Here is a 26,584-nt window from a genome sequence, read left to right as displayed (position 1 = left end):
AGTAGCATCCTAGTAAAATCTTTTCTGCACTCTTTCTAGTTTAATAATATCCTTTCTATAATAGGGTGACCAGGACTGCACACAGTATTCCAAGTGTGGCCTGACCAATGTCTTGTACAACTTTAACAAGACGTTCCCAACTCCTGTATTCAATGTTCTGACCGATGAAACCAAGCATGCCGAACGCCTTCTTCACCACTCTGTCCACCTGTGACTCCACTTTCAAGGAGCTATGAACATGTAGCCCTAGATCTCTTTGTTCTGTAACTGTCCCCAACGCCCTACCATTACTGAGTAAGTCCTGCCCTGGTTCAATCTACCAAAATGCATCACCTCGCATTTGTTCTAAATTAAACTCCATCTGCCATTCGTCAGCCCATGGTCCAATTGATCAAGATCCCGCCTGCAATTGGAGATAACCTTCCTCACTGTCCACCATGCCACCAATCTTGGTGTCATCTGCAAACTTACTAACCATGCCCCTTATATTCTCATCCAAATTATTAGTATAAATGACAAATAACAGTGGACCCAGCACTGATCCCTGAGGCACACCGCTGGTCACAGGCCTCCAGTTTGAAAAACAACTCTCTACAACCACCCTCTAGCTTCTGTCAAGAAGCCAATTTTGTATCCATTTAGATACCTCACCCTGGATCCCGTGAGATTTAACTTTATGCAGCAACCTAACATGCGGTATCTTGTCAAAGGCCTTGCTAAAGTCCATGTAGACAACATCAACTGCACTGCCCTCATCTACCTTCTTGGTTGCCCCTTCAAAAAACTCAATTAAATTTGTGAGACATGATTTTCCACTCACAAAGCCATGCTGACTGTCCCTAATCAGTCCTTGCATCTCTAAATGCCTGTAGATCCTGTCTCTCAAAATACCTTCCAACAATTTACCCACCACAGATGTGAGGCTCACTGGCCTGTAGTTCCCAGACTTTTCCCTGCAGCCCTTTTTAAACAAAGCCACAACATTTGCCACTCTCCAATCTTCAGGCACCTCACCCGTAACTATCGATGATTCAAATATCTCGGCTTGGGGACCTGCAATTTCCTCCCTAGCCTCCCACAACGACCTGGGATATACCTCATCAGGTCCCGCAGATTTATCTACCTTGATGCGCTTTAAGACTTCCAGCACCTCCTTCTCTGTGATATGTACTATTTATCACTATTTATTTCCCCAAGTTCCCTAACATCCATGCTTTTCTCAACAGTAAATACTGATGAGAAATATTAATTTAGGACCTCACCCATCTCTTGTGGATCCGCACATAGATTACCTTGTTGATCCTTAAGAGGCCCTACTGTCTCCCTTGTTACTCTTTTGCCCTTTATGTATTTGTGGAAGCTCTTTGGATTCTCCTTTGCCTTATCTGCCAAAACAATTTTGTGTCCCCTTTTTGCCCTCCTGATTCCTCTCTTAACTCTACTCCTACACCCCCTATACTCTTCAAGAGATTCACTTGATCCCAGCTGCCTATGCATGTCATGTGCCTCTTTCTTCTTCTTGACCAGGGCCTCAATATCCCAAGTCGTCCAGAGTTCCCGACTTCTGCCAGCCTTGCCCTTCACTCTAAGAGGAATGTGTTTACCCTGAACCCTGGTTAACACACTTTTGAAAGCATGCCACTTACCAGATGTCCCTTTTCCTTCCCACAGACTCCCCCAATTAACTTTTGAAAGTTCCTACCTGATACCATCAAAATTGGCCTTGCCCCAATTTAGAATATTAACTTTTGGGACGGACCTATCAATTCTCCATAGCTATCTTAAAACTAATAGAATTATGATCACTGGTCCCAAAGTGATCCCTCACTAACACTTCTGTCACCTGCCCTTCCTTATTTCCCAAGAGGAAGTCTGGTTTTGCCCCCTCTCTAGTCGGGCCATCCACATACTGAATGAGAAATTCCTCCTGAATACACTCAACAAATTTCTCTCCATCCAACCCTCTAATACTATGGCTGTCCCAGTCAATGTTGGGAAAGTTAAAATCTCCGACTATTACCACCCTATTTTTCTTGGAGCTATCTGTAATCTCCTTACATATTTGCTCCTCAATTTCCCGCTGACTATTTGGGGGCCTATAGTACGACCCTATCAAAGTGATTTCCCCCTTCTTATTTCTCAGTTCTACCCATATAGACTCAGTGGCCGAACCCTCGGATATATCCCCTCTCAGTACGGCCGTGATGCTTTCCCTAATCAAAAGTGCAACTCCCCCTCCTCTCTTACCTCCTGTTCTATCTTTCCTATAGCATCTGTACCGTGAAACATTGAGCTGCCAGTCCTGCCCCTCCCTTAGTCATGTTTCAGTAGCTGCCAGTCCTGTCCCTCCCTTAGCCATGTTTCAGTAATTGCTATAATATCCCAGTCCCATGTACCCATCAATGCCCTGAGTTCATCTGCCTTGCCCGTCAGGCCTCTTGCATTGAAATAAATGCAGTTTAATCTGGACTTCCCTTGCTCTCTGTCTTGCTTCTGTCTGATCTGTCTGGTACTAGGATTACTGACACTGCCTTTACTACTTAATGTGCTCTCTTTAACTTCCATGCTGTCCCCAAACTTCTCTTCTGTCTCCCTCCTGCTTTGGATCCCACCCCCCTGCCAAACTAGTTTAAACCCTCCCGAGTGGCTCTAGCAAATCTTCCCGCCAGGATGTTAGTTCCCCTCCAGTTCAAATGTAATCCATCCCTCTTGAACAGGTCACCCCTTCCCCAGAAAAGATCCCAATGATCCAAAAATCTAAATCCCTGCCCCCTGCACCAGCTCCCAAGCCAGGCATTCATCTGCCTAATCTTCCTATTCCTACTCTCACTAGCACGTGGTACCAGTAGTAGTCCTGAAATTACTACCTTCGAGGTCCTGCACGTTAGCCTTCTGCCTAACTCTCTATATTCACATTTCAGGACCTCATCCTTTTTCCCCCCCTATGTCGTTGGTACCAATATGTACAATGACCTCTGGCTGCTCACCCTCCCCCATAAGAATGTCTTGCAATCGCTCAGAGACCTCCTTGACCCTGGCACCACTGGGCAGGGATTTCTTCACCCTTTGGTTGAAGAAATTACTCCTCAACTCAGTCCTAAATCTGTTCCCCCTTATTTTGAGGCTATGCCCCCTAGTTCTAGTTTCATCCGCCAGTGGAAAAAAACCTTCCTGCTTCGATCTTATCTATTCCATTCATAATTTTATATGTTTCTATCAGACCCCCCCCTCATTCTTCTAAATTCCAATGATTATAGTCCCAGTCTACTCAGTCTCTCCTCATAAGCTTTCCACCATCTCACTCTGTGAGTCGAGGCACGTTGCTGCCAGGCTGAACGTATGAGGTTGCTATGACTACCAAGGTTATACCAGGGGACTGCAGGATGCAAAGTCTAATATCTCCTGCTTTTTTTGCTGAAATATTGATCCTATTTACCTGACAGGGGAGAGTCAATGATCAGGCAGGTTGATTTCTCTGGCTAGGGTAGAGTCAACGATCAGGGTAGTCGATGAGGTTTAACTGAGGCGTCGCCTGATGCAATTTTTCAAAGCAATCTCAGCCTTTTGACTAAGATCAAGCCCAAGATGGGCTGCAATGCCTCATCCTGCCAGCGTGGATATTATTTGTTTCTCTCATGGGGACCATGAATTGGATTCACAGAATCCCTACAGTGCAGAAGGAGGCCATTCGGCCCCATTGAGTCTGCACCGATCGCAATCTCTCCCTATTCCCGTAACTCCACATATTTACCCTGCTAGTCCCCCTGACACTGGGATCAACTTATCATGGCCAATCAACCTAACCCGCACATCTTTGGACTGTGGGAGGAAACCGGAGCACCCGGAGGAAACCCACGCAGACACAGGGAGAATGTGCAAACTCCACACAGACAGTGACCCAAGCTGGGAATCGAACCCGGGTCCCTGGTGCTGTGAGGCAGCAGTGCTAACCAACGTGCCACCGTTCAATTGAAATTTGAATGTGATTTTTTTGGATGGAATAAAAATTTGAAAAACAAAATATTGATCCTATAAAATTGGCTGTGCTTTCAGCCATCTCTTATGCATTTCCACTTGTGGGTTTGGTGATTGGACAAGCTCAGGCTGTGTAGTTCATCTCCTCCCATGTGGATGAGATGCTAGCTGTCGTCAGTGCCTGTGGATCTGGAACGCAACGTGTAGGGGAATCCCCAGGAGATGCGTGGAGTGGAACCAAATCAGCAAGGATATTACCTGAAAAACTGTTGTTAAAGAAAAGCAGATTTCCATATTATTTTCCTACTTTAGAGCAACAAGCTGTGTATCCAACTTGTTAGGTGGTGCCAGCCTTTAGTATAAGTTTGAACATTACTAACTCCAGCTGCCAGAATAGGTGCAGAATTAAATAGATTGAATAAAGCAGGCAATTTATATTTTCCCATATTTGTCTGAATGAAAGATTGAAGCAGCAACTGAACAGAATGAAATCCCAGCTGCACCAAAATAAAAGCAAATTACTGCGTATGCTGGAATGAGAAAAAAAAAACAAAAAATGATGGAAAATCTCAGCAGGTCTGACTGTGTCTGCGGAGAGAGAATAGAGCTAACACTTCGGGTGGAATTCTACACAAAAACTTCTAAGTGTCCAGCTAGCGTGAAAATGGGAAAGTTGCCGATTTTTGGGCGCGTTTTTAACCCCCAATCTTGAGCACATAATGGGCTAGACTGTTTCTAGCTACTACAGGCTGTGGGCCGGGCTTAAATTGTCAGCCAGCAGCAGAGGGAGCTTTGTGTCTGCACATGCACAATTCCAACAGCAGAGGGCAGAGAGAGAGAGATCTGTCAGGCCTCAGCTGCTGGAGCTAATCTGAACCAACCCTCCCAAGCAATCATGGGGGCCCGTGGCCAATCCCGAGCCCCACACCACCCGAAAATGTAGCCTCTGTCACTCACCCACCACCCAGAATGATCACACCACCCCCCCCCCCCTCACCCCCCAGTGATTGCAGTCTTAGAAACCCTACAGCACAGAAAGAGGCCATTCGGCCCATCGAGTGTGCACCGACCACAATCCCACCCAGGCAGTGGGAACCCCCTCCCTCCTCCATTGTTCCCAGCTGCAAAGTGCACAGTGCCCCCCTCCCCAGCCCCGATCGGGTTGCTCTGTCCCTTCAGGCTCCATCCCCTGGCACTGCCCACTGGGCAGTGCCAAGGTGCCAGGCTGGCATTGCCAAGGTGCCAGGCTGGCACTGCCCAAGGGGCACCCTCCCCTTGCCCTTGGCTTCCCCGGGGAGCCTGAATGACCTCCAGTTCTACCAGTAAGGGCAACGCGACTGTTCCCCGTACATGGAGAGCAGGTGTTTCCCTCGCCGGAGAGAACCTCTTCCAGCGAGGCCATAAAGGCACGTGAGCCTGGACGATTGAACGCTGGGCACACTAAACACATGTAAATTAACATTTTAATAAATTTAAATAATTTATTCAGCCTCTTGCCGGAAATGGGCGAGAGGCTGGCCACGCTGGAAATCCGGTTCTGGTAAGATTGTGGGAGCGGCGAAATCACGATCCTGATTTCTCGGCTCTCACGTGATTTTACCGGCTCAGTCCGCCGCCCATCGATGGGCGGGTCGTGCTGGTAAAATCGGGGCCTTTGAGTCTGGATGACTCTTTGTCAGAGCTATTTACACCAAATTTGGTTTGACCATTACATCGTGACTTGTGGGCACATTGTCAATTCCGAGGTACATGTTAGCCGGTACAAGTAGGTGAAATTGATGAGGTGAAAGCAGAGGCATATTGGGGAGAGTGAGGTTGTGTGAGAGGGGGAGGTGGCACTGTGGTTAGCATTGCTGCCTCACAACGCCTGGGATCCGGGCTTGAGTCATTGTCTGTGCGGAATGTACACATTCTCCCCGTGTCTGCGTGGGTTTCCTCCGGCTGCTGCGGTTTCCTCCCACAGTCCGAAAGACGTGCTGGTTAGGTGCATTGGCCATGCTAAATTCACCCTCAGTGTTGGCGCTGGAGTGCGGCGACTAGGGGATTTTCACAGTAACTTCATTGTAGTGTTAATGTAAGCCTACTGGTAACTAAAAAATGAAAAAAACTGTTCTGTCACCAATTCCATTCAGATGTGAAGATCAATAAAAATAAATGTTCCAACTTGTGTGAACTCTGTCATAGGCATTGGCTTAAAAGCTTTCTTTTGCATCAAACACAAATGGTTGGCATGTATGGAAAACGTTTATCAACAGTCAGTTTTTTCTTGTATACATCATTAGAGTAACACCAATGACATTCCCTTAACGTCCATGGAAATAACATTGCTCCCCTTGGACAGAGGGATGATGGTGACGCGTGTGTATTATTGCACGACCTAGATATATCCACAGTCCTCTAATCCATGTGATTGGACAGGCAGAAATTCTGGCCTTGGTTGGACTAGCTTTGGTTGCAGCATTGACAAGCACCAGTTCAGAAAACTCGTGAACTTTAGACTTGCGTGAGATAAAAATCTTACAAAAATCTTTTGTTTGGTTGTACAAAAGTCACTTGGAATTTGCGGCAGAGAATTCTTATTGTTGCATTGTACTGGGTGTGGGTTGAGTGGGTCTGGTTACACCTTTGCTTAGGTTGGACCATCAGGCCTGACATGTTCCTTTATTGGCATGAGGCTACAACTTGGTTATGAAGGCAGGGTGGCAGAAGGGGCGTTACCTGGAATTATCGTGGTGGCACAATCTCAGTGTTAATGATTTTACCATCAGTAATAACCAATTTTTGAGGTAATTCATTCACGGGATGTGGCTAGGCCAGCATTTGTTGCTCATTTGTTGACTTGTCATTTATGAATACAACTGAGTGACTTACTGAGTCAATTCTGAGGGCATTTAAGAGTCAACCATCTTGCTGTAGGTTTATAGAATCATAGAATCCCTACAGAGCAGAAGGAGGTCATTTGGCCCAACAAGCCCACACCGACAACAATCCTCCCAGGCCCTATCCCCATTACCCCACATATTTACCCTGCTAATCCCCCGACACTAAGGTGCAACTTTGGGAGGAAATCGGATCATCTGAGGGAAACCTATGCAGACACGGGGAGAATGTGCAAACTCCGCCACATACAGGCCAGATTGGATGAGAGCTGCAGATTTTCTCCACTAAAGGACATCAATGAACTGGATGCGAAATTCTCCCTCAGTGTACCCGAACAGGTGCCGGAGTGTGGCGACTGGGGGATTTTCACAGTAACTTCATTGCAGTGTTGATGCAAGCCTACTTGTGACACTAATAAATAAACTTTTTACTTTTATGCTCCATGTATAAATTGAGTCCATTTTGTTTGGAGGAATTTTACGAGGCTTCAAATGTTGACTTGTAGGCTGGCATTTACGGTATTTCACAATTAATTAATTGAGAATAATTTAATAATTCATTGAATTTAAATTCCCTTGCTGCCATGGTGGGATTCAAAGTCAGTCTTTGTTCGTTGGTTTATTACTCCAGTAATATTACAACTAGGGTCTATCATAGTTTCCCCTATAGCCCCGGTCTGACATTTACAGCAAGTGTAGATTTTCCGATAAGTGGTGTCTGTACCTCTACAAGCCGGAGTCTCTGATATCTCTGTAACGTTGTGTTCTGGAAGTATACCCGCTCAGTGTTTCAGAGCCACAGCACAGACAGGAGAGGAAAGCAAACCTGAGCATGTTTCAATCTGATGTGGAGATGCCGGCGTTGGACTGGGGTGGGCACAGTAAGAAATCTCACAACACCAGGTTAAAGCCCAACAGGGTTATTTGGAATACTGAGCTTTCGGAGCGCTGCTCCTCCACTCACCTGATGAAGGAGCAGTGCTCCGAAAGCTCGTGATTCCAAATAAATCTATTGGAATTTAACCTGGTGTTGTTAGACCTCTTTACAGTTCAATCTGTGACATTTTGTTTGGCTTGATGTGCTTTTGTGCCTTTTTCCCTGGTTCAAAGTGCATTCTGAGCTGACCAATCTGGAGTGGTTTCATCCATATTTAGTGGTTCAATGAACAGGATTTAAAATTCAAAAGCTGGGCCACAATCAGTAAGCTCAATCGGCTGAATCCTCTCAAACTTTCCTTCCTTGCCTCATTTCCAACACGTGATTGAAGGGGTTAATCTTACCGCGTTCAGATCAGATATGAAAATGTCAACAAAGCAGCTGGTCAAAGGTGGTTAATATAGGAAGGAAGGTTATTCAGATCTCTGTGACTGCTGGCGCGCCATCTTTGGGCTGAGTCTAAGCACTGCCTCTCATGGGCACCTAATGATCTGATGTTTCACGTTGCCTCAAAAGTATCTAGCACATCAAAGGCTAGGGTGTGGCAGCAACTCTCTAGGATATGGAGTCAGTATTGAGAAGCTACTTAACATTTTGGACCGTGAATAGTCAAATAGATTGAACTGCAATGTGGAGTCAGGCTGTTTAGTCCAACCCGTCAGTCATGATGTTTATTCTTGATACAAGCAGTGGTCTTATTCCCATGTGTCACCATGTTCCCAAAGCCTTTTCCTTCAACGATTTATTTAACCTGTTCTTAGATGTTGACATGGCCTCTTGTTCAATCACTAACTCCACTAGTGTATTCCACAGCATCATAATTCAATATAACACAAGGCATCTCGCTCTCTTTCTCCTATACCTCTTACAGTTAATCTCACGTCTATGTTCATTACAACCAGCTTATAATCCAGTTTGCTAAACCCCGTCCAATAATCATAGAATCCCTACAGCGCAGAAGGAGGCCATTCGACTCATTGTGTCTGTACCGACCACAATCCCACACAGGCCATATTCCCGTAACTCCACACATTTATCCTGCTAATCCCCTGACAGTCAGGGTCAATTCAGCATGGCCAATCAACCTAACCCGCACATCTTTGGAGTGTGGGAGGAAATCGGAGCACCCGGAGGAAACCCACGCAGACACGGGGGGAATGTGCAAACTCTGTACAGACAGTGACCCGAGGCCGGAATTGAACCTGGGACCCTGGCACTGTGAGGCAGCAGTGCTAACCACTGTGTCACTGTGCCGCCCCCTGTGCCGTAGCCTGTAATTTTCTCCGGTATCTTGCCAATAGCTTTCTGAGAATCCAAGTACCATATCCAATGCATTTAAATTTTCACCACTTGTGACCTATTCAAAGAACTCTATTGGATTTGCCAAGCAATGTCTTCCCTTCTGAAATCTGTATTTGCTGCTTCTAACTATCTCCCATTCATCTTCAATTAGAGACCACCCCCCCATGTTTCCCTCTTACAGATGCCAAGCTAATTTGCTTGCAATTACCCAGATTAAGTCTGTCTTCCTTTTTGAAAATGGGTATGACATTGCCTTCTCTCTGATTTTCCGACACACATCCTCTGTCAGCATCGCACTATTTTTCTTCCCCCATGTGTCTGACGATCTTTGGATGTATCCCGTCGGGTGTGTCCGTGTTTTGACTTTCTTTCTCTTGGCAAGCTCACCTTAGCTTTCACTTGATGTTGTCACTACTGATCAATGGGGATGACATTTCAAAATATGAATTCTGAGTGTGAACGAGAGCTTTACTAGTCCAGTGACACCGTCCAGCACATTTAACAAACTTCAGATCATCCACGAGAAAGCAAAATGCTGCAGATGCTGAAAATAGAAAATAAAACAGAAAATGCTGGCAAACTCAGCAGCGTCTGTGGAGAGAGAAACAGAGTCAACATTTCAAGTCCACGTGACTTTTCCTCTGAGCTAAAGAGAGGATGAAATGTGATGGATTTTCTAATGTTTAAGAGGGGCTGGAGCAGGTGGAGCAAAAAAGGTCAGAGATAGGTGGGAGATCAGGAGAGATTTGGCAAGGAAATCATGGGCACAAGACAAAGGAAGTGTGCTATTCTGCTACCTTGACGTTGTGCCACTATTAGCACGTTCTTTAGTCTTTAACACTCCCTTTGTCTTATGCCCGTGACATCTTCATCAAATTTCTCCTTATCTCCCACCTCTCCCTGACCTTCTGTTTTACTCCACCTGTCCCATCCCCTCTCAAACATTATAAAATCCATCACATTTGGGTGGCACGGTGGCACAGTGGTTAGCACTGCTGCCTCACAGCACTAGGGACCCGGGTTCAATTCCAGCCTCGAGTGTCTGCCTGCGTAGAGTTTGCACATTCTCTCCGTGTCTGCGTGGGTTTCGTCCGGGTGCTGCGGTTCCCTCCTGCACTCCAAAGATGTGCGAGTTCGGTTGATTGACCATGCTAAATTGATCCTTAGTGTCAGGGGAATTAGCAGGGTAAATACATGGGGTTACGGGGATAGGGCCTGTTGTTGGTGCAGGCTCTATGGGCCAAATGGCCTCCTTCTGCACTGTAGAGATTCTATGACATTTCTCCCTCTTTTTAACTCTGAGGAAGAGTCAGATGGACTCGAAACGTTAACTCTGTGCCTCTCTCCACAAATGCTGCCAGACCTGCTGGGTTTTTCCAACATTTTCTGTTTTTTTTAACCGCTGATCATCCATGTCTGATATTTTGGACTGAGTCTGTGACTGTAACCTGCTTCATTGCCACACCACTTCCTATTTACCGGTGTTAAGAATGACATTTCTGTACTAATCCTTCCTGTTCAGAATACAATTCAGTTTCATGGCTTTAGAAACTCAGCGTGCAGCTTTCAATGCGAGATGTGAACAAGTAAATGTGCTGATGTGTAGCAAAATTCATTATTGTGTCCCTTCTTGAACAGGTCTACCGGCAGACACTTTGCAAGGACACAGGGACCGATTCTATGATGAATTTCACAGGTAATTGTTAATAAACATTGATGCCTATTGTAACGAGTCGGGAGAAACTAATGGGGACCTCCACTGGAAACCTTGGTTCACAAGAGGCCAATAATTGGCCACGTAGTTTTCACGGCTGGCTGCATAAGGGTGGCAATAGTAAATGGTCTGTAATTTGCAGGGTTTACACTGCACAGATACCAGGCTTTTACAAATATGAATGGTACAACAGCAGATAAGGAAAGGTTATGCAGTATCTTCAAAACATGTCATGTGTTGAAGTGTATTAAAGATTGTGAAAGCTTGTTAGTTACATTGCGGAGATAATGGTCTGAAGGTTCTACCCAAAGCACTGAATATTTTTCATTGCTCTTGTACTGTGCAATGTGAAGACTGACAAGATCAGCCACTCGGTACTTGATCATCATCTTACTGAGTAGCCCAGGGCTCAGTGTTGGATCCACGTTTGTTCTACATAAATGTTGTGGACTTGGGTGTAAAGTGCTGAAATTTGGAAAATGGTGCGGAGGGCCTTACAAAACCTCAGGCAGACAGCAGAATGGGCAAATAGGTGGAAGATTGATTTTTATTGTGGATAAATGTGAGGTATTACATTATAATTGGGGCGAATGGGATCAACGGTTATGGGGAAAAAGCAGGATTAGGCTATTGAGTTGGATGATCAACCATGATCATAATGAATGGCAGAGCAGGCTCAAAGGGCCAAATGGCCTCCTCCTGCTCCTATCTTCTATGTTTCTATAATGCACTGAGTAAAATAGCACTTTTTTTGTATTTATTCATGTATCACAGAATGTCTCTTTTTTTATTGAGTTGTATTTTTTTTTATCTTGTTACAGCCTAAAGAGTTTCTTTAGCCGATCCCGTGACATGTTATACTTCAAGCGGTTAATCCAGATTCCAAAATTGCCCGAGGTATGGAACCTTCTTGTAAAAATAGGAGGATAGTAGGATAATGAGGTCTTAATTTGTTTAGTTTGTCTTCTTATAAGCTTCTGACTTCTAATACACTGGTTGAAAGAAAACTGCAATCCTCTCCATTTACAACTTTCTACTTGCAATAACTTTTGATTCACTAAATTCCTGGAGGTGGTGAATTCTACCCACACCTTTTTAATCACAGAGTGAATGTGTGAACGGATCTCTTCATCCTCATGTATAATATTTTATCATTTCCTTCCACACAAACAACAGTCTAGACGTTAAGTTGAGGCTCCACCTGTCTGCTCCAGTGACATAAAAGATCCCATGGGCACAATTTTGAAAAAGAGCAGGGGAGCACTTCCCAGACTCCCGGCAAATATTTACCCCGCAATCAACATCACCATCACGGATTATCCGGTCATTACTGTTGATGGAAACTTGCTGTGTGCAAATGAGCTCCCATGTTTCCTATATTGCAGCAGCAGAGTGCTTAATTGATTATCTGGGATGACATGAGTGAAAGGCACTATAGAAATTCAATCACCCACCTCATAGTTTCTCCCCCCCCCTCCAGATATCCCTTACCCTTCCGTCCACCGCCGCCCCCAGATATCCCTTACCCCCCACCCCCCAGGTATCCTTTACCCTTCCCTTCCTCAGGGCCACTTACTTTCCCTGAACTTTGTCCCTGGCACAGACACTGCAGTGCCTCTTCCAGCCACTGAGGCGCTCTGTCTGGATGGGCTGGAGAGCTGTCGGTCAATCTGATTGGCCAGCTGCTCTCCAAAGCGAGATTCCTTCCAAGTGCGGACAGAAGTCCTGCTTGCTGCCAATCAATGCTCAATTCAGTGTAAAATGACAGTGGATCTGTCGGTGGGGGGGGCGGGGAGGGGGAGGGATGCAACTCACCACCATCTGAAAAATTCAGGCCCTGGTTTTGCTGTGCATGTCTCTGCCGATGCTTTAGTACAGTTGCTTGCTTGGGTACCAGGGCTCGTGCTTCAATAACCTAGAAAATGCTGTTTTTTAAGTATCAACATTAAAATACAAGCCCAGCCCAAGGAATGAGCCTGTGGCAATTGGAGTTTGAAGTGGTTCTGTGATTTCCAGCTTCTTCTCAATGTTACAGTTTTCACTCTGATGAGGCAGCCAAATGCAGAGAGGTTCCTACCCCAACAAAGCATCATTCAAGTGGCATTTCACAGTACCCCAAATCGAATTTGAACAAGACACGAGTACATCTTGTGTTTCACCCTTTTACAGAGTCCTCCAAACTTTTTGCGCGCCTCAGCCCTGGCAGAACATGTGAAACCAGTGGTGATTATTCCTGATGAGGCTCCAGCTGATGATATTGAGGAACCAGAAAGTCTCGTCGAGGTTTCTGCAGCTCCGGTGACTGAATCTCCGGTAAGAGGCCGCTTTCCCTGACGGGATTTCCCTTTGCTCTCTAGTAAGCCGGAAATTGTTCATGGTGACTTTTAAGGGGCATCTTGACAAATACATGATTAGGATGGGAATAGAGGGATACGGTCCCCGGAATTGGTAGGGGTTTAGTTCAAATGGGCAGCACGGTCGGTGCAGGCTTGGAGGGCCGAAGGGCCTATTCCTGTGCTGTAATTTTCTTTGTTCTTTGACTTTTAAGTTGAACGTAAAAATGAAATGAAAGTCCAAGCGAGCAAGCAGTTTTAAAACGGGGTGCGTGAGGCAGAAGTGAGTTGGTTGGAAGATATCTTCACTTATGAAGACAATGATTGAGATAGTCTTAACCGGATATTGAGGAGATTCCAGTTGAATAAGAACTCCAAATACTAGGAAATCCTCCTTATATCCAACATACACACAGCTTTATGTTATTGGGAGCAACATAATTTGCAAGTTGTTACTATGGGAGAATTTAAGGAATCCAGTGGAGGTGTATTGTGCCAGAATTGGGTCGTGTTGGAGTGATGGTACTCACTTTATTGACACTGCATTAGTACAGCACACCATTTTAACTGGCATGGCCGTGAGCAACATAGGAAGCTGTCATCTCCGGTGTGATGAGGGAACTGAGTTAAAATGTGAAAGTCGGTGCCCGTTAACATTATTCATGTCCTGACATTTTAACTGCGGGCAGCCCATGTTGCACAGACTATCGATTGTGCCTACAGATCCTGCTGTGTCATGGGTCCAAGGCCAGAGTGGGCCCAGGAAGTGAGGGGCTATATAGCTCAGTGAGAGCATTTGACCGCAGATCAAGAGGTTCCCGGTTCAAATCAGCTTGCCACCTCTGGCGATTGGCTGTTGTTTCCTACATTATAATGACAATCTGTTATTGGCTGAAAAGCCCACGGTGATGTCCGCTGGTCAGCGAAGGCACGATATAAATGCGAGTCTGCCTTTCTTTAGGGGTGGCTCAGTGCTTAGCACTGCTGCCTCACAGCAACTGGGACTCAGGTTCAATTCCGGCTTCGGGTCACCGTCTGTTTGGAGTCTGCATGTTCTCCCCGTGTCTGCGTGGGTTTCTGCTGGGTGCTCTGGTTTCCTCACACAGCCCAAAGATGTGTGGGTTAGATTGATTGGCCATGCTAAATTGCCCCTTAGTGTCAGGGAGACTAACAGTGTAAATATGTGGGGTTACAGGGATAGGGCCTAAGTGGGATTGTTGTTGGTGCAGACTCGATGGGCTGAATGGCCTCCTTCTGCACTGTATGGATTCTATGATTGTATTCTATGAATGTCAAAATTGTGCCTTTTTGCAGGTTCCCACCTGACTCCATCACTGCCTCAGTTGATCTGCTGCTGAGATTTTCATCCCTGCCCTTGTTACCTCTGGGCCTTTTATTCCATTGTCTTCTGAGTTAGCGATCAATTTTATCCACCTCCATAAACCGAAGCTTGTCAGAAACTTTGCCATCTGTGTTCTGACTCCCCTGTGCTGACTGACACATATTAGGCTCAGTCTGACTGCGTTTGACTTCAAGATTCTTTTCCGTAATCCCAGCGTAGCCTTGCCCTGACCCAACTCGGTAACTTCCTCCAGCCCTAAAACTCTCTGAAATATCTACACCCCTCCAGTTCAGGTTTCCTGCTCATTCCTGACTTTAATCACTCCACCACTGGTGTCCATGCTTTCAGCTGGCAAGGCCCTGAGCTTTGGAACCCCCATTCTTTCCACCTCTTTGCCTCGCTTTCCTCCTTTTAGGTGCCTCCTTGAGCCTATCTCTTTGAAAAAAAGTTTGGTCTTATGAACTAATATATCCTTATTGGTGTTATCCTTTGTTTTATAACCCTCCTGTGGAAGCCATGGGACATAGTATTACTTTAAAGGTGTGGGGTGACACGCTGGCACAGTGGTTAGCATTGCTGCCTCACAGCGCCAGGGACCCGGGTTCGATTCCCGGCTTGGGTGACTGTGCAGAGTCTGCATGTTCTCCCCGTGTCTGCGTGGGTTCCCTCCGGGTGCTCCGGTTTCCTCCCACAGTCTGAAAGATGTGCTGGTTAGGGTGCATTGACCCGAACAGGTGCTGGAGGAATAGGGGAATTTCACAGTAACTTCATTGCAGTGTTAATGTAAGCCTACTTGTGACTAATAAATAAACTTCATTTAAAATTGTTGTTGGTGGCTGTGCTCATCTTGGACACCCACCTGCCACCCCCACCCCCTCCTGCGCTGTCCAGTCTCTCGCCTGCGCTGTCCAGTCTCTCGCCTGCGCTGTCCAGCCTCTCCCCTGCGCTGTCCAGCCTCTCCCCTGCGCTGTCCAGCCTCTGCCCTGCGCTGTCCAGCCTCTGCCTGCGCTGTCCAGCCTCTCCCCTGCGCTGTCCAGCCTCTCGCCTGCGCTGTCCAGCCTCCACCTGCGCTGTCCAGCCTCTCCCCTGCGCTGTCCAGCCTCTCGCCTGCGCTGTCCAGCCTCCACCTGCGCTGTCCAGCCTCCACCTGTGCTGTCCAGCCTCCACCTGCGCTGTCCAGCCTCTCGCCTGCGCTGTCCAGCCTCTCGCCTGCACTGTCCAGCCTCTGCCTGCGCTGTCCAGTCTCTCGCCTGCGCTGTCCAGTCTCTCGCCTGCGCTGTCCAGCCTCTCCCCTGCGCTGCCCAGCCTCTGCCTGCGCTGTCCAGCCTCCACCTGCGCTGTCCAGCCTCTCGCCTGCGCTGTCCACCCTCCGCCTGCGCTGTCCACCCTCCGCCTGCGCTGTCCAGCCTCTCCCCTGCGCTGTCCAGCCTCTGCCTGTGCTGTCCAGCCTCTCCCCTGCGCTGTCCAGCCTCTCCCCTGCACTGTCCAGCCTCTCGCCTGCGCTGTCCACCCTCCGCCTGCGCTGTCCACCCTCCGCCTGCGCTGTCCAGCCTCTCGCCTGCACTGTCCAGCCTCTGCCTGCGCTGTCCAGCCTCTCCCCTGCACTGTCCAGCCTCTCGCCTGCGCTGTCCACCCTCCGCCTGCGCTGTCCACCCTCCGCCTGTGCTGTCCAGCCTCTGCCTGCGCTGTCCGGCCTCTCCCCTGCGCTGCCCAGCCTCTCCCCTGCGCTGCCCAGCCTCTCCCCTGCGCTGCCCAGCCTCTGCCTGCGCTGTCCAGCCTCTCCCCTGCACTGTCCAGCCTCTGCCTGCGCTGTCCAGCCTCTCCCCTGCGCTGCCCAGCCTCTGCCTGCGCTGTCCAGCCTCCACCTGCGCTGTCCAGCCTCTCGCCTGCGCTGTCCACCCTCCGCCTGCGCTGTCCAGCCTCTCGCCTGCGCTGTCCACCCTCCGCCTGCGCTGTCCACCCTCCGCCTGCGCTGTCCAGCCTCTGCCTGTGCTGTCCAGCCTCTCCCCTGCACTGTCCACCCTCCGCCTGCGCTGTCCAGCCTCCGCCTGCGCTGTCCAGCCTCCGCCTGCGCTGTCCAGCCTCCGCCTGCGCTGTCCAGCCTCCACCTGCATTGTCCAGCCTCTCGCCTGTGCTGTCCAGCCTCTCGCCTGTGCGGTCCAGCCTCTCGCCTGTGCTGTCCAGCCTCTCGCCTGTGCTGTCCAGCCTCTCGCCTGCGCTGTCCAGCCTCTCGCCTGCGCTGTCCACCCTCCGCCTGCGCTGTCCAGCCTCTCGCCTGCGCTGTCCACCCTCCGCCTGCGCTGTCCACCCTCCGCCTGTGCTGTCCAGCCTCTCGCCTGCGCTGTCCACCCTCCGCCTGCGCTGTCCAGCCTCTCGCCTGCGCTGTCCACCCTCCGCCTGCGCTGTCCAGCCTCTCGCCTGCGCTGTCCAGCCTCTCGCCTGCGCTGTCCACCCTCCGCCTGCGCTGTCCAGCCTCTCGCCTGCGCTGTCCACCCTCCGCCTGTGCTGTCCAGCCTCTCGCCTGCGCTGTCCACCCTCCGCCTGCGCTGTCCAGCCTCTCGCCTGTGCTGTCCAGCCTCTCGCCTGCGCTGCCCAGCAAGCCGATTGCCCATCCCTGTATGCTGCCCTCTTGTCTCAAGTTAGTGCGGGGCTCTAGTTTATCAGTTGCTGCTTATTTGTTGATGAGTTTTTACAAGCAAGGAGGCAGCTTTCACAAATGTGACAAATCTCTTTATTTCAAAATACTTTAACCTTCCGCTGAATTTATTTTCTTTTAGAACCTGGTGGATGTGGACATCTTCGATGCTACTTTTGGCCCCCCAACCAATAATGGATTTGTGAAGGATGATAGGTAAGGAGGCTGGGCCTTGCCACTGACTGGATTTATTCAACACTGTTATTGGGTTTAACTTTTAGAGTCATGTGTGCATTCTTCATGCAGAGACCTTCAGATCGATAACCTGAAGAAAGAGGTGGAGCTGTTGAAAGCTGAGATAGAAAGAGTAAAGTCTGAGGTAAGATCTGATCCTGAATCAAAGAAAGGATTGATAAAAAGGGGAGCTGCAGGAGATTGACATTCTGGGTTCCTGCTTGTCATTTTATTCAGTTAATGCAACCATTCTAATGAGTTCACTCTCATTTCCAGTAAGGGAGAATGGCTGCCTCTTGTCCAAACATGCCTTTGCTCCCTGTAGATTCTCACCAGTGCTCATCTGGCTGGCCTCACTTACACTCTCCATAGACTTGTACCCATCCAAAATTCTGCTGTTCATGTCCTAACTTGCACCAAGTCCCGGTCATCCACTATCCGTGTGCTTGCTGTCTTACATTTACCCCGGCCTGAAAATGCCTTACTTTTAGAACTCTTATTCTTGCTTTCAAATTCCTCTGTGTTCTTGTCACCCCCTATCTCTGTCACCCCTTCCAGCCTGACCCTGTGCATTTCCAATTTTTAATCCTCCATCTTTGGCTGCCCATGATATTAGCTCTTCAATTCTTCCCCTCAACCTCTCTCTTTGTCTCTCTCACTCTCTCTCGATCTCTCTCTTACCTGCTCCAAGATTCTCCTTAAAACCTACCTCTTTGACCAGCGGCACAGTTGCACAGTGGTTAGCACTGCTGCCTCACAGCAACAGGGACCTGGGCTCAATTCCAGCCTCGGGTGACTGTGTGGAGTTTGCACATTCTCCCCACATCTATGTGGGTTTCCTCTGGGTGCTCTGGTTTCCTCCCACAATGCAAAGATGTACGGGTTAGGTTGATTGACCATGGTAAATTGCCCCTTAGTATCAGGGGGATTAGCCTGGGTGGGACTGTTGTTGGGGCAGGCTCGATGGGCCAAATGGCCTTCTTCTGCACTGTAGGGATTCTATAATTGCCTGTGAGATCTCCTGTTGTAGCTCAGTGTTTAATTTTGCTTGATAAAGCTCCTGTAAATGTGCCTAGAGATATTTCACAGCATTAAAGGTGCTATATAAATAGAAATTGTTGCTATGGATGGATCTCTTTCTCCAGATTTGTTTTGGCATATTAAACCTACTTTGGAAATAGCACCGCGATACATAACAATGGGGTAAAATTTCAGACAATGGAAGATAATTTGCAACGGCTCAAAATCTGCATGAAATATGGATGTTGATGAAAATGTTCTAAAGAGGCACTTAATCTAAAATGGAATTGTGATGGTGTTGTCTCTAAAACCAGTCTAGGTTGCTATGCTGTGACTATGTGGGACTGACAAAGGTCTCTCCAATTTATTCAGAAATAAATGCAACACAGTCTTCACATCAAGGCTGGACTTCTCTGGCCGTTCACGCCGGCAGAATTCTCCAGTCCCACCGGCGTGGGGTGACATCAGTGGGAATTCCCATTGACAGCAGCGAGACCAGAGAATCCCATTTGGGCAGTGATTGCCAATCCCTCACTGTGTTTGAGAAGTTGGTGGTGAGCTGCTTTCTTGAACTGTTGCAGTCCGTGTGGTGTAGGTACACCTATGCTGCTGTTAGGGAAGGAGTTCCAGGATTTTGACCCAACAACTGTGAAGGAATGGTGATAGATTTCCAAGTCAGGATGGTGAGGGCCTGGAGTGGAACTTCAATGTGGTGGTGTTCTCAGGTGTCTGCTGCTCTTATCCTATTTAGATGGCAGTGATCATGCGTTTGGAAGATGCTGTCATGGAGCCTTGGTGATTTGCTGCAGTGCATCTTGTAGATGATACACACTGCTACCATTGAGCGTCGGTGATGGAGGAAGTAAATATTGGGTGCCCATCAAGAAGGCTGCTTTGTCCTGGATGGTGTCAAGCTTCTTGAGTGTTGTTGGAGCTGCATTCATCCAGGCACCTGGAGAATATTCCATCACACTCCTGACTTGTGCCTTGTAGATAGTGGACGGGATTTGGGGAGTCAGAAGCTGAGTTATTCATTGCAGAATTCCTAAACTCTAACCTGCTCTTGTAGCCACTGTGTTTGTGTGGCGAGTCCAGTTCAGTTTCTGGCCAGTGGTAACCCCAGGACGTTGATAGCGGGGAATTCAGTGATGGTCATGCCATTGAATGTCAAGGGACGATTGTTAGATTCTTTCTTGTTGGAGATGGTCATTTCCTGGCACTTGCATGATGTGAATGTTACTTGCCACTTGTTAGCCCAAGCCTAGATGTTGTCTTGCTGCATATGGACACAGACTGCTTCAGTATCTGAGGATTCGCAAATGATGCTGAACATCATGCAGTCATCTGTGAACAACTCCACTTCTGACCTTATGATGGGAGGAAGGTCATTGATGAAGCAGCTGAAGATGGTTGGGCCCAGGGCACTACCCTGAGGGACTCCTGCAGAGATGTCCTGGAACTGCAATGATTGACCTCCAACCACCACAACCACCTTCCTTTGTGCCGGGTATGACTCCAACCAGCAGAGTGTGATAGTTTAGTTATGGCGCAGTGCTGGCAATCTGTTAGTTGGGAGTTCCGATCCAACTGTGGCAAGTTGTGAAACTAAATGAGTTATTTGTGACTAATTAATGGAAAAAGAATAACTAAAACCTTGCTTTTCATTTGTAAAAACCCAATTGAACGCCTTCCGCTCATACACAATCTGGTCTACGCATGACTGCCCAGAACACTATGTTGATTAATGCTTAGTGTTCTCGGGGCAATATTTGATATGCCAAATTACAGATAAGTATGATGCTGAATTGTAATTATACTTCCCAGCCAGGGATGAGCAATAAATGTTACCTTGTCAACATCATCCACATAATAATTATAATATAATTTTTTTCCTTTGCTGAACGCTTGCTTTTATTATCTATCCCTTCTTGGGACGTGGGCAGCCTGGCCAGCATTTATTGCCCATCTCTAATTATCCTCCAGAAGCTGGCGGTGAGCTGCTTTCTAGAACTACTGCAGTCCGTGTGGTGTAGATACACCCGCACTGTGTTAGTTCCAGGATTGTGATGTAGTGACAGTGAAGGAACAGTGATTTATTTTCAAGTCAGGATGATGAGTGGCATGGAGGGGAACCTCCAGGTGGTAGTCTTTCCCATGTATCTGCTGCCTTGTCATTAGACCCTTGGTGAGTTTGTGGGGTGCATCTTATAGATGGCATACACTGCTGCCACTGTGCATTGGTGGTGGAAGGAGTGAATGTTTGTGGATAGGGTAGCAATCAAGCGGGCTGCTTTGTCCTAGAATCGTAGTATCCCTACAGTGCAGAAGGAGGCCATTCGACGCATTGAGTCTGCACCGGCCACAATCTCACCCAGGCCCTATCCCCATAACCCCAAGCATTTACCCTAGCTAGCCCCCCTGACACGGAGGGGCAATTTAGCATGGCCAATCAACCTAACCCACACAACTTTGGAGTGTGGGAGGAAACCGGAGCACCCGGAGGAAACCCACACAGATACGGGGAGAATGTGCAAACTCCACACAGACAGTGACCCAAGCCAGGAATCGAACCTGGGTCCCTGGTGCTGTGAGGCAGCAGTGCTAACCACTGTGCCACCATGTCACCCTGGATAGTGTCAAGCTTCTTGACTGTTGTTGGAGCTTCACCCATCAAGACAAGTGTTCCATCACACTCCTGACTTGTGCCTTGTAGAAATGTGACAGGTTTTGGGGAGTCAGGATGTGAGTTACTCGCTGCAGGATTCCTAGCCTCTGACCTGCTCTTGTAGCCACAATACATGTCTAGTCCAGTTCAGTTCCTAGCCAATGGTAACCCCCAGGATGTTGATAGTTTAGGATTCAGTGATGGTAGTGCCATTGAATGTCAAGGGAAGATGGTTAAATTCTCTCTTGTTGGAGATGGTCATTTCCTGGCACTTCTGGGGTGTGAATGTATCAGCTGAAGCCTGAATGTTGGTCAGGTCTTAGTACATACGAACACAGTCTACTTCAGTGTCTGAGGAGTGGTGAATGATGCTGAATATTGTGCAATCACCAATGAACATCCCCACTCCTGATGATGGAGGAAAGTTCATTGATGAAGCAGCTGAAGATGGTCTTCCCTTGTGCCAGGAATGACTCCAACCAGTGAAGTGTTTTCCCCCCAACCCATTGACTCCAAAACTCCGTGGTTTCACAGTTGGTCAAATGCTGCCTTGATGTCAAGGGCTGTCACCCTCACCTTATCTCTGGCACTCAGTTCTTTTGTCTATGTTTGGACCAAGTCTGTAATGAGGTTAGGAGCTGAGTGACCCTGGTGGAACCTAAATTGAGCATCAGTGATCAGTTTATTGCTGAGTAAGTGCCGCTCAATAGTGCGACCACATCCTTCGTCACTGTCAGCCCAGTGTGGCTTGTCAGATCACACCAAACCTGCAGATCCAGGCATCTTTGGGGTCTCTGGTTTCAAGTTCAGTGAAGGCTGAAAGGGAAACTGTCTGAGAGATTGCAATGGTGTAATTAGGTTGACACGGTGGCACAATGGTTAGCACTGCTGCCTCACAGTGCCAAGGACCCGGGTTCAATTCCCGGCTTGGGTCGCTGTCTGTGTGGAGTTTGCACATTCTCCCCATGTCTGCGTGGGTTTCCTCCATGTGCTCTGGTTTCCTCCCACAGTCAAAAGACTGATTAGGTGAATTGGCCATGCTAAGTTCTTCCTCAGTGTACCTGAACATGCGCCACAGTGTGGCGACTAGGGGATTTTCACAGTAATTTCATCGCAGTGTTAATTTAGACTACTGGTGACTAATAAACAGACTTTAGGTTGTCATTGTAAATAAGGGAATGTAAAACACTTATTTTTGAATGACTAATTAGCCAATCAAAAGAGACTTGTTTGATATTTACAACAGCTACATTTCCCAATGGTCTTCCGATATCTTTTTGCCAGGCTCAGAAGTACATTGCACAACTGAAAGCCCAGATTAATACCTTGGAGACGGAGCTGGAGGAAACTCGGAAACTGAAGCAGAAGGCACTGGTCGATAATGAGGAGCTTCGGGATGAGCTGGAAAATCTGCGGAAACAGAAGGGTGACACGGATAAAACCCAGTTTTTGTTGATTGAGGCTGAGAGTGAGTTATATTCTTGCCATTTTCATTACACTGTAGTCACTAATTGCTCTAGAAAGACACCGAGGCAAGGATCTACCACTTGCATGTGGTTCAGACGGGATCAGTGAGCGATCTTGAATCTATTTAAATATTTTATTTTAGTTAGAAGGATTTAATAGGCTTTTCCAACCTAACCTTGTTGAGGCCTTTGCCTCTGCTGTTGAGTCTGAGATTGGATCTTACCCAGGGCGAGCACTGAGTGAATGCATAGAAAAATGCTAGCCACCATCTAAAATAGGAAACTCCAGACCATCTTTATCAATGACTGTATGAGTCTTTGTTTGTGAATCACTCCTCCTGATAACAGCTGCCAGCAGCAAAGGTGGGCAAGTAGTGCCCATTCCAGTCCTTTTGCATTTGATAAGGATTGAAGGAGATTGGTCAATTCCACCATTGCTCCAGGTTACGTAGATAGGAACTTCCCAGCCAATGTGGTTCGCACTGCTGCCTCACAGTGCCCAGCACCCGGGTTCAATTCTGGCCTTGAGTGACTGTGTGGAGTTTGCACGTTCTCCCCGTGTCTGCATGGGTTTCCACCGGGTTCTCCGGTTTCCTCCCACAGTCCAAATATGTGCAGGTTAGATTGATTGTCCATGCTAAATTGCCCCTTAGTGTTAGGGGAATTGGCAGGGTAAATACATGGGGCAAATACGGGGATAGGGCCTGGGTGGGACTGTTGTCGGTGCAGGCTCAATGGGCTGAATGGCCTCCTTCTGCTCTGTAGGGATTCTGTGATTCTAAGTGCATGCAGAATATTTCTTGATTTGTTTATTGAGACTGGCATTGGACTTGACTGAGGATTTGTTGTTTTGTAATCTGTTCCTTACTCAGCCTGTGTACAAATCACCAAAATCCCACCCGCGAGCTGGAGCTATTTCTGGGTTCAGTTTTCACTCCATGAACATGGGCAGCAAGGGACTCCTCTGAAAAAAATCACTTAACACCCAACTTAGATAAAAATGAGGAAACCCGTTTGACTCCGTTCAATTCCTGCTCGGAAACTGAGTTCCCACTTCAGTTCTAATGTCACTGCAATTACATTTCCAGAGAAGGTCCAAGCGAATGAGCAGCGCTACAATAAGCTGAAAGAAAAACACAGTGACCTTGTCAACATCCATGCTGAGCTCCTCAGGAAGGTAAGAAAAGCCTTTCACTGGAACCTGATCTGGTCCAGTTCAAAGTGAGCAAGATTACTTTTGTAAAGGCAAAATACTGCAGACGCTGGAATCTGAAACAAAAACAGGAAATGCTGGAAAATCTCAGCAAATCTGACAGCATCTGTGGAGAGAGAATAGAGCCAACGTTTGGAGTCTGGCTGACGAAGGGTCATCCTAATTCGAAACATTGGCGCTCTTCTCTCTCCAAAGGTTATTTTTGTATTGACTTTCAGTTGAACTAACATTCACTCCAACAGTAATTAACCACTTACGTTGCATAGGCTTACATTTCCAGTCCAGTTTCTTGACAGAGAACGTTGAATGGAAACTTATTTACAATTCTCGCTGTGCACTGCATCGAGTCTTTAATGTGTCCAGCTGTAAAACTGTATTGATGTTGCAGATTGTTGTAACAATTGTTTAGGTTAGACTTGGATTCTGTGACTCCTCTGCCCATGGCAGCCAACGCAAAATAGATGGATTTCTGTCGGTGTTATAATTGAAACCTGTTCAGTCATGGGACTGGGGCCCTCTCTTTAAGGCAGTTGATTGTAGACTGGATTTTAGACTGGATGTTGAAACCATTTTAGGCAGAGCCTGAGGCCTCTCCAGGTGCAGGTGCAGCAGGCGGTAAAGAAGGAAAATGGTATGTTGGCCTTCAATGCGAGAGGATTCGAGTACAGGAAAGGTGCAGGGAGCAGCACCAACCTCTGTACTTGGCCTTCTTCGACCTCGCAAAGGCTTTGGCTTTGTCAATTGTGAGGGATTGTGGAACATCCTCCTCAAATTGCGCTGCCCGCAGAAATTTGTCACCATTCTCTGCCTGCTCCATGATGACATACAAGCCGTGATCACCAACGGAACTACAACAGACCCAAACTGTGTGAAAACTGGGGGTCAAACAGGGCTGCATCATCGCACCAATGCTCTTCTCCATCTTACTCACAGCAACACTCCATCCCATCACCCTGAAGCTTTCCACTGGAGTGGAGCTAACCTACTGGACAAGCAGGAAACTGTTCAACCTCCAACACCTCCAAGCCAGAACCAAGACCGCTCCATCTTCTGTCATCGAGCTGCAGTACACAGATGACGCTAGTGTGTGAGCACACTCAGAGGCCGAGCTACAAACCATTGTCGGCACGTTCACCATCGAGGCATATGAGGGGATGAGGGACTAAACATGCAGCAAACAAAGATTCTCTACCAGAGCAGCCGTGGTCCCGCCCTCCTGTATGCATCAGAAGCATGGACAAGGTACAACAGACACCTCAAATCCGTGGAGAAACATCACCAACATTGCCTCCACAAAATCTTGCAAATCCACTGGTAGGATAGGCGTACCAATGTGGGTGCCCTCTCCCAGGCCACTATCCCCAATATTGAGGCACTGGTCACCCTTGACCAGCTGTGATGATTGGGCCACATTGTCCGCAAGCCCGACACAAGACTCCCTAAGCAAGTGCTCTACTCCGAGCTCCGCAATGGCAAGCGATCACTAGGAGAGCTGAGGGAACTCTACATGGACACAGGGCGGCACGGTAGCACAGTGGTTAGCACTGCTGCTTCACAGCTCCTGGGACCTGGGTTCGATTCCGGCTTGGGTCACTGTCTGTGTGGAGTTTGCACATTCTCCTCGTGTTTGCGTGGGTTTCCTCCGGGTGCTCCGGTTTCCTCCCACAGTCCAAAGATGTGCGGGTTAGGTTGATTGGCCATGCTAACAATTGCCCTTCGTGTCCTGAGATGCGTAGTTTGGAGGGATTAGTGGGTAAATATGTAGGGATATGGGGGTAGGGCCTGGGTGGGATTGTGGTCGGTGCAGACTCGATGGGCCGAATGGCCTCTTTCTGTACTGTAGGGTTTCTATGATTTCTATGATGATGATGACTGTGAGAGCCTTCCTAAATAAATGCAACATAGAGTATCATAGAATCCCTACAGTGCAGAAAGAGGCCATTCGGCCCATCGAGCCTGCACCAACAACAATCTCATCCAGGCCCTATCCCTGTAAACCCACATATTTACCCTGCCAATCCCCCTGACACTGAGGGGCAACTTTAGCATGGCCAATCAACTTACCAGCACATCTTTGGAACACCAGCAACACCTGCATCGCCACATGGGAATTGCTTGCCTTAGAACGCGCAAACTGAAAAAGTATCCGTGAAGGTGCCAATCACCTCGAGCGTCACCGGGTTAGAGCGCGCAGAGGCCAAGTGTAGACAGCGGAAAGAGAATGGAGAATCTAGAGCATCCCACCCACCTCATCAAACACCACCTGCAACATCTGTGACAGAGGCTGCGGCTCCAGGATTGGACTATTCAGCCGCTGCAGAACCTACACACCCTCCCCCCCCCAACCCCCGGAGTGGAAGCAAGGCATCCTCTACCCTGAGGGACTGCCAAAGATGAAGAAGGAGGTTCTCTTTCCTTGTAGATGCCCATTGCCTGGCACTTCTGTGGTCCAAATGTTACTAAGGCTCAAGCCTTAATGTTGTCTGGGTCTTGCTGCATATGGATATTGGCTGCTTCAGTATCTGAGGAGGCATGAACGGTACTGGACTATGTTGCGTCTCATTATTGAGGAATGGCCACTTGGATGAGGTGCCAGTGGGTGACTGCGTGTTGTAGAGGTGCACCCTGGTAAGGGCACTGTTCGGGGATGTGGGGTTTTGAGTGATTGACTTCCCCTGGGCTCGAGGAAGCAGCCATGTCTTGGAGCGGAACACCACAAGGGTTTAAACCTACGTAAGTGTGTTGTGTCAAAGTTCAGCTTTATGGTGCGCCTGTTATCTGGCAACATAATCTTCTGCGTATTCCACTGCTTATCAGATCCTTTTATCTAAGTGAATCAAAATTATTTCAGCCTGTCAGCGCAGGTTGT

The 26,584-nt window shown here is 47.9% G+C and overlaps 1 protein-coding gene across 2 annotated transcripts in view; it reads left to right on the top strand.

Annotated features, from left to right (window-relative positions):
- LOC144502780 (huntingtin-interacting protein 1-related protein-like) overlaps positions 1 to 26,584 on the top strand; it is a 180,696-nt gene that overhangs the window by 112,595 nt on the left and 41,517 nt on the right. For both annotated transcript variants that reach the window (XM_078227047.1, XM_078227046.1), the window contains 7 exons: positions 10,732 to 10,789; positions 11,629 to 11,704; positions 12,977 to 13,120; positions 17,260 to 17,333; positions 17,424 to 17,496; positions 22,321 to 22,504; positions 23,591 to 23,679. In XM_078227047.1, coding sequence (XP_078083173.1) covers positions 10,732 to 10,789; positions 11,629 to 11,704; positions 12,977 to 13,120; positions 17,260 to 17,333; positions 17,424 to 17,496; positions 22,321 to 22,504; positions 23,591 to 23,679 — 698 coding nt within the window. The remainder of the gene's footprint in view (positions 1 to 10,731; positions 10,790 to 11,628; positions 11,705 to 12,976; positions 13,121 to 17,259; positions 17,334 to 17,423; positions 17,497 to 22,320; positions 22,505 to 23,590; positions 23,680 to 26,584) is intronic.

Source organism: Mustelus asterias, chromosome 13 (genome assembly GCF_964213995.1).
Source record: "Mustelus asterias chromosome 13, sMusAst1.hap1.1, whole genome shotgun sequence".
Taxonomy (NCBI): Eukaryota; Metazoa; Chordata; class Chondrichthyes; order Carcharhiniformes; family Triakidae; genus Mustelus; species Mustelus asterias.
The sequence above is the reverse complement of the archived record's forward strand: the minus strand, read 5'-3'. Positions and strand labels throughout refer to the sequence as shown.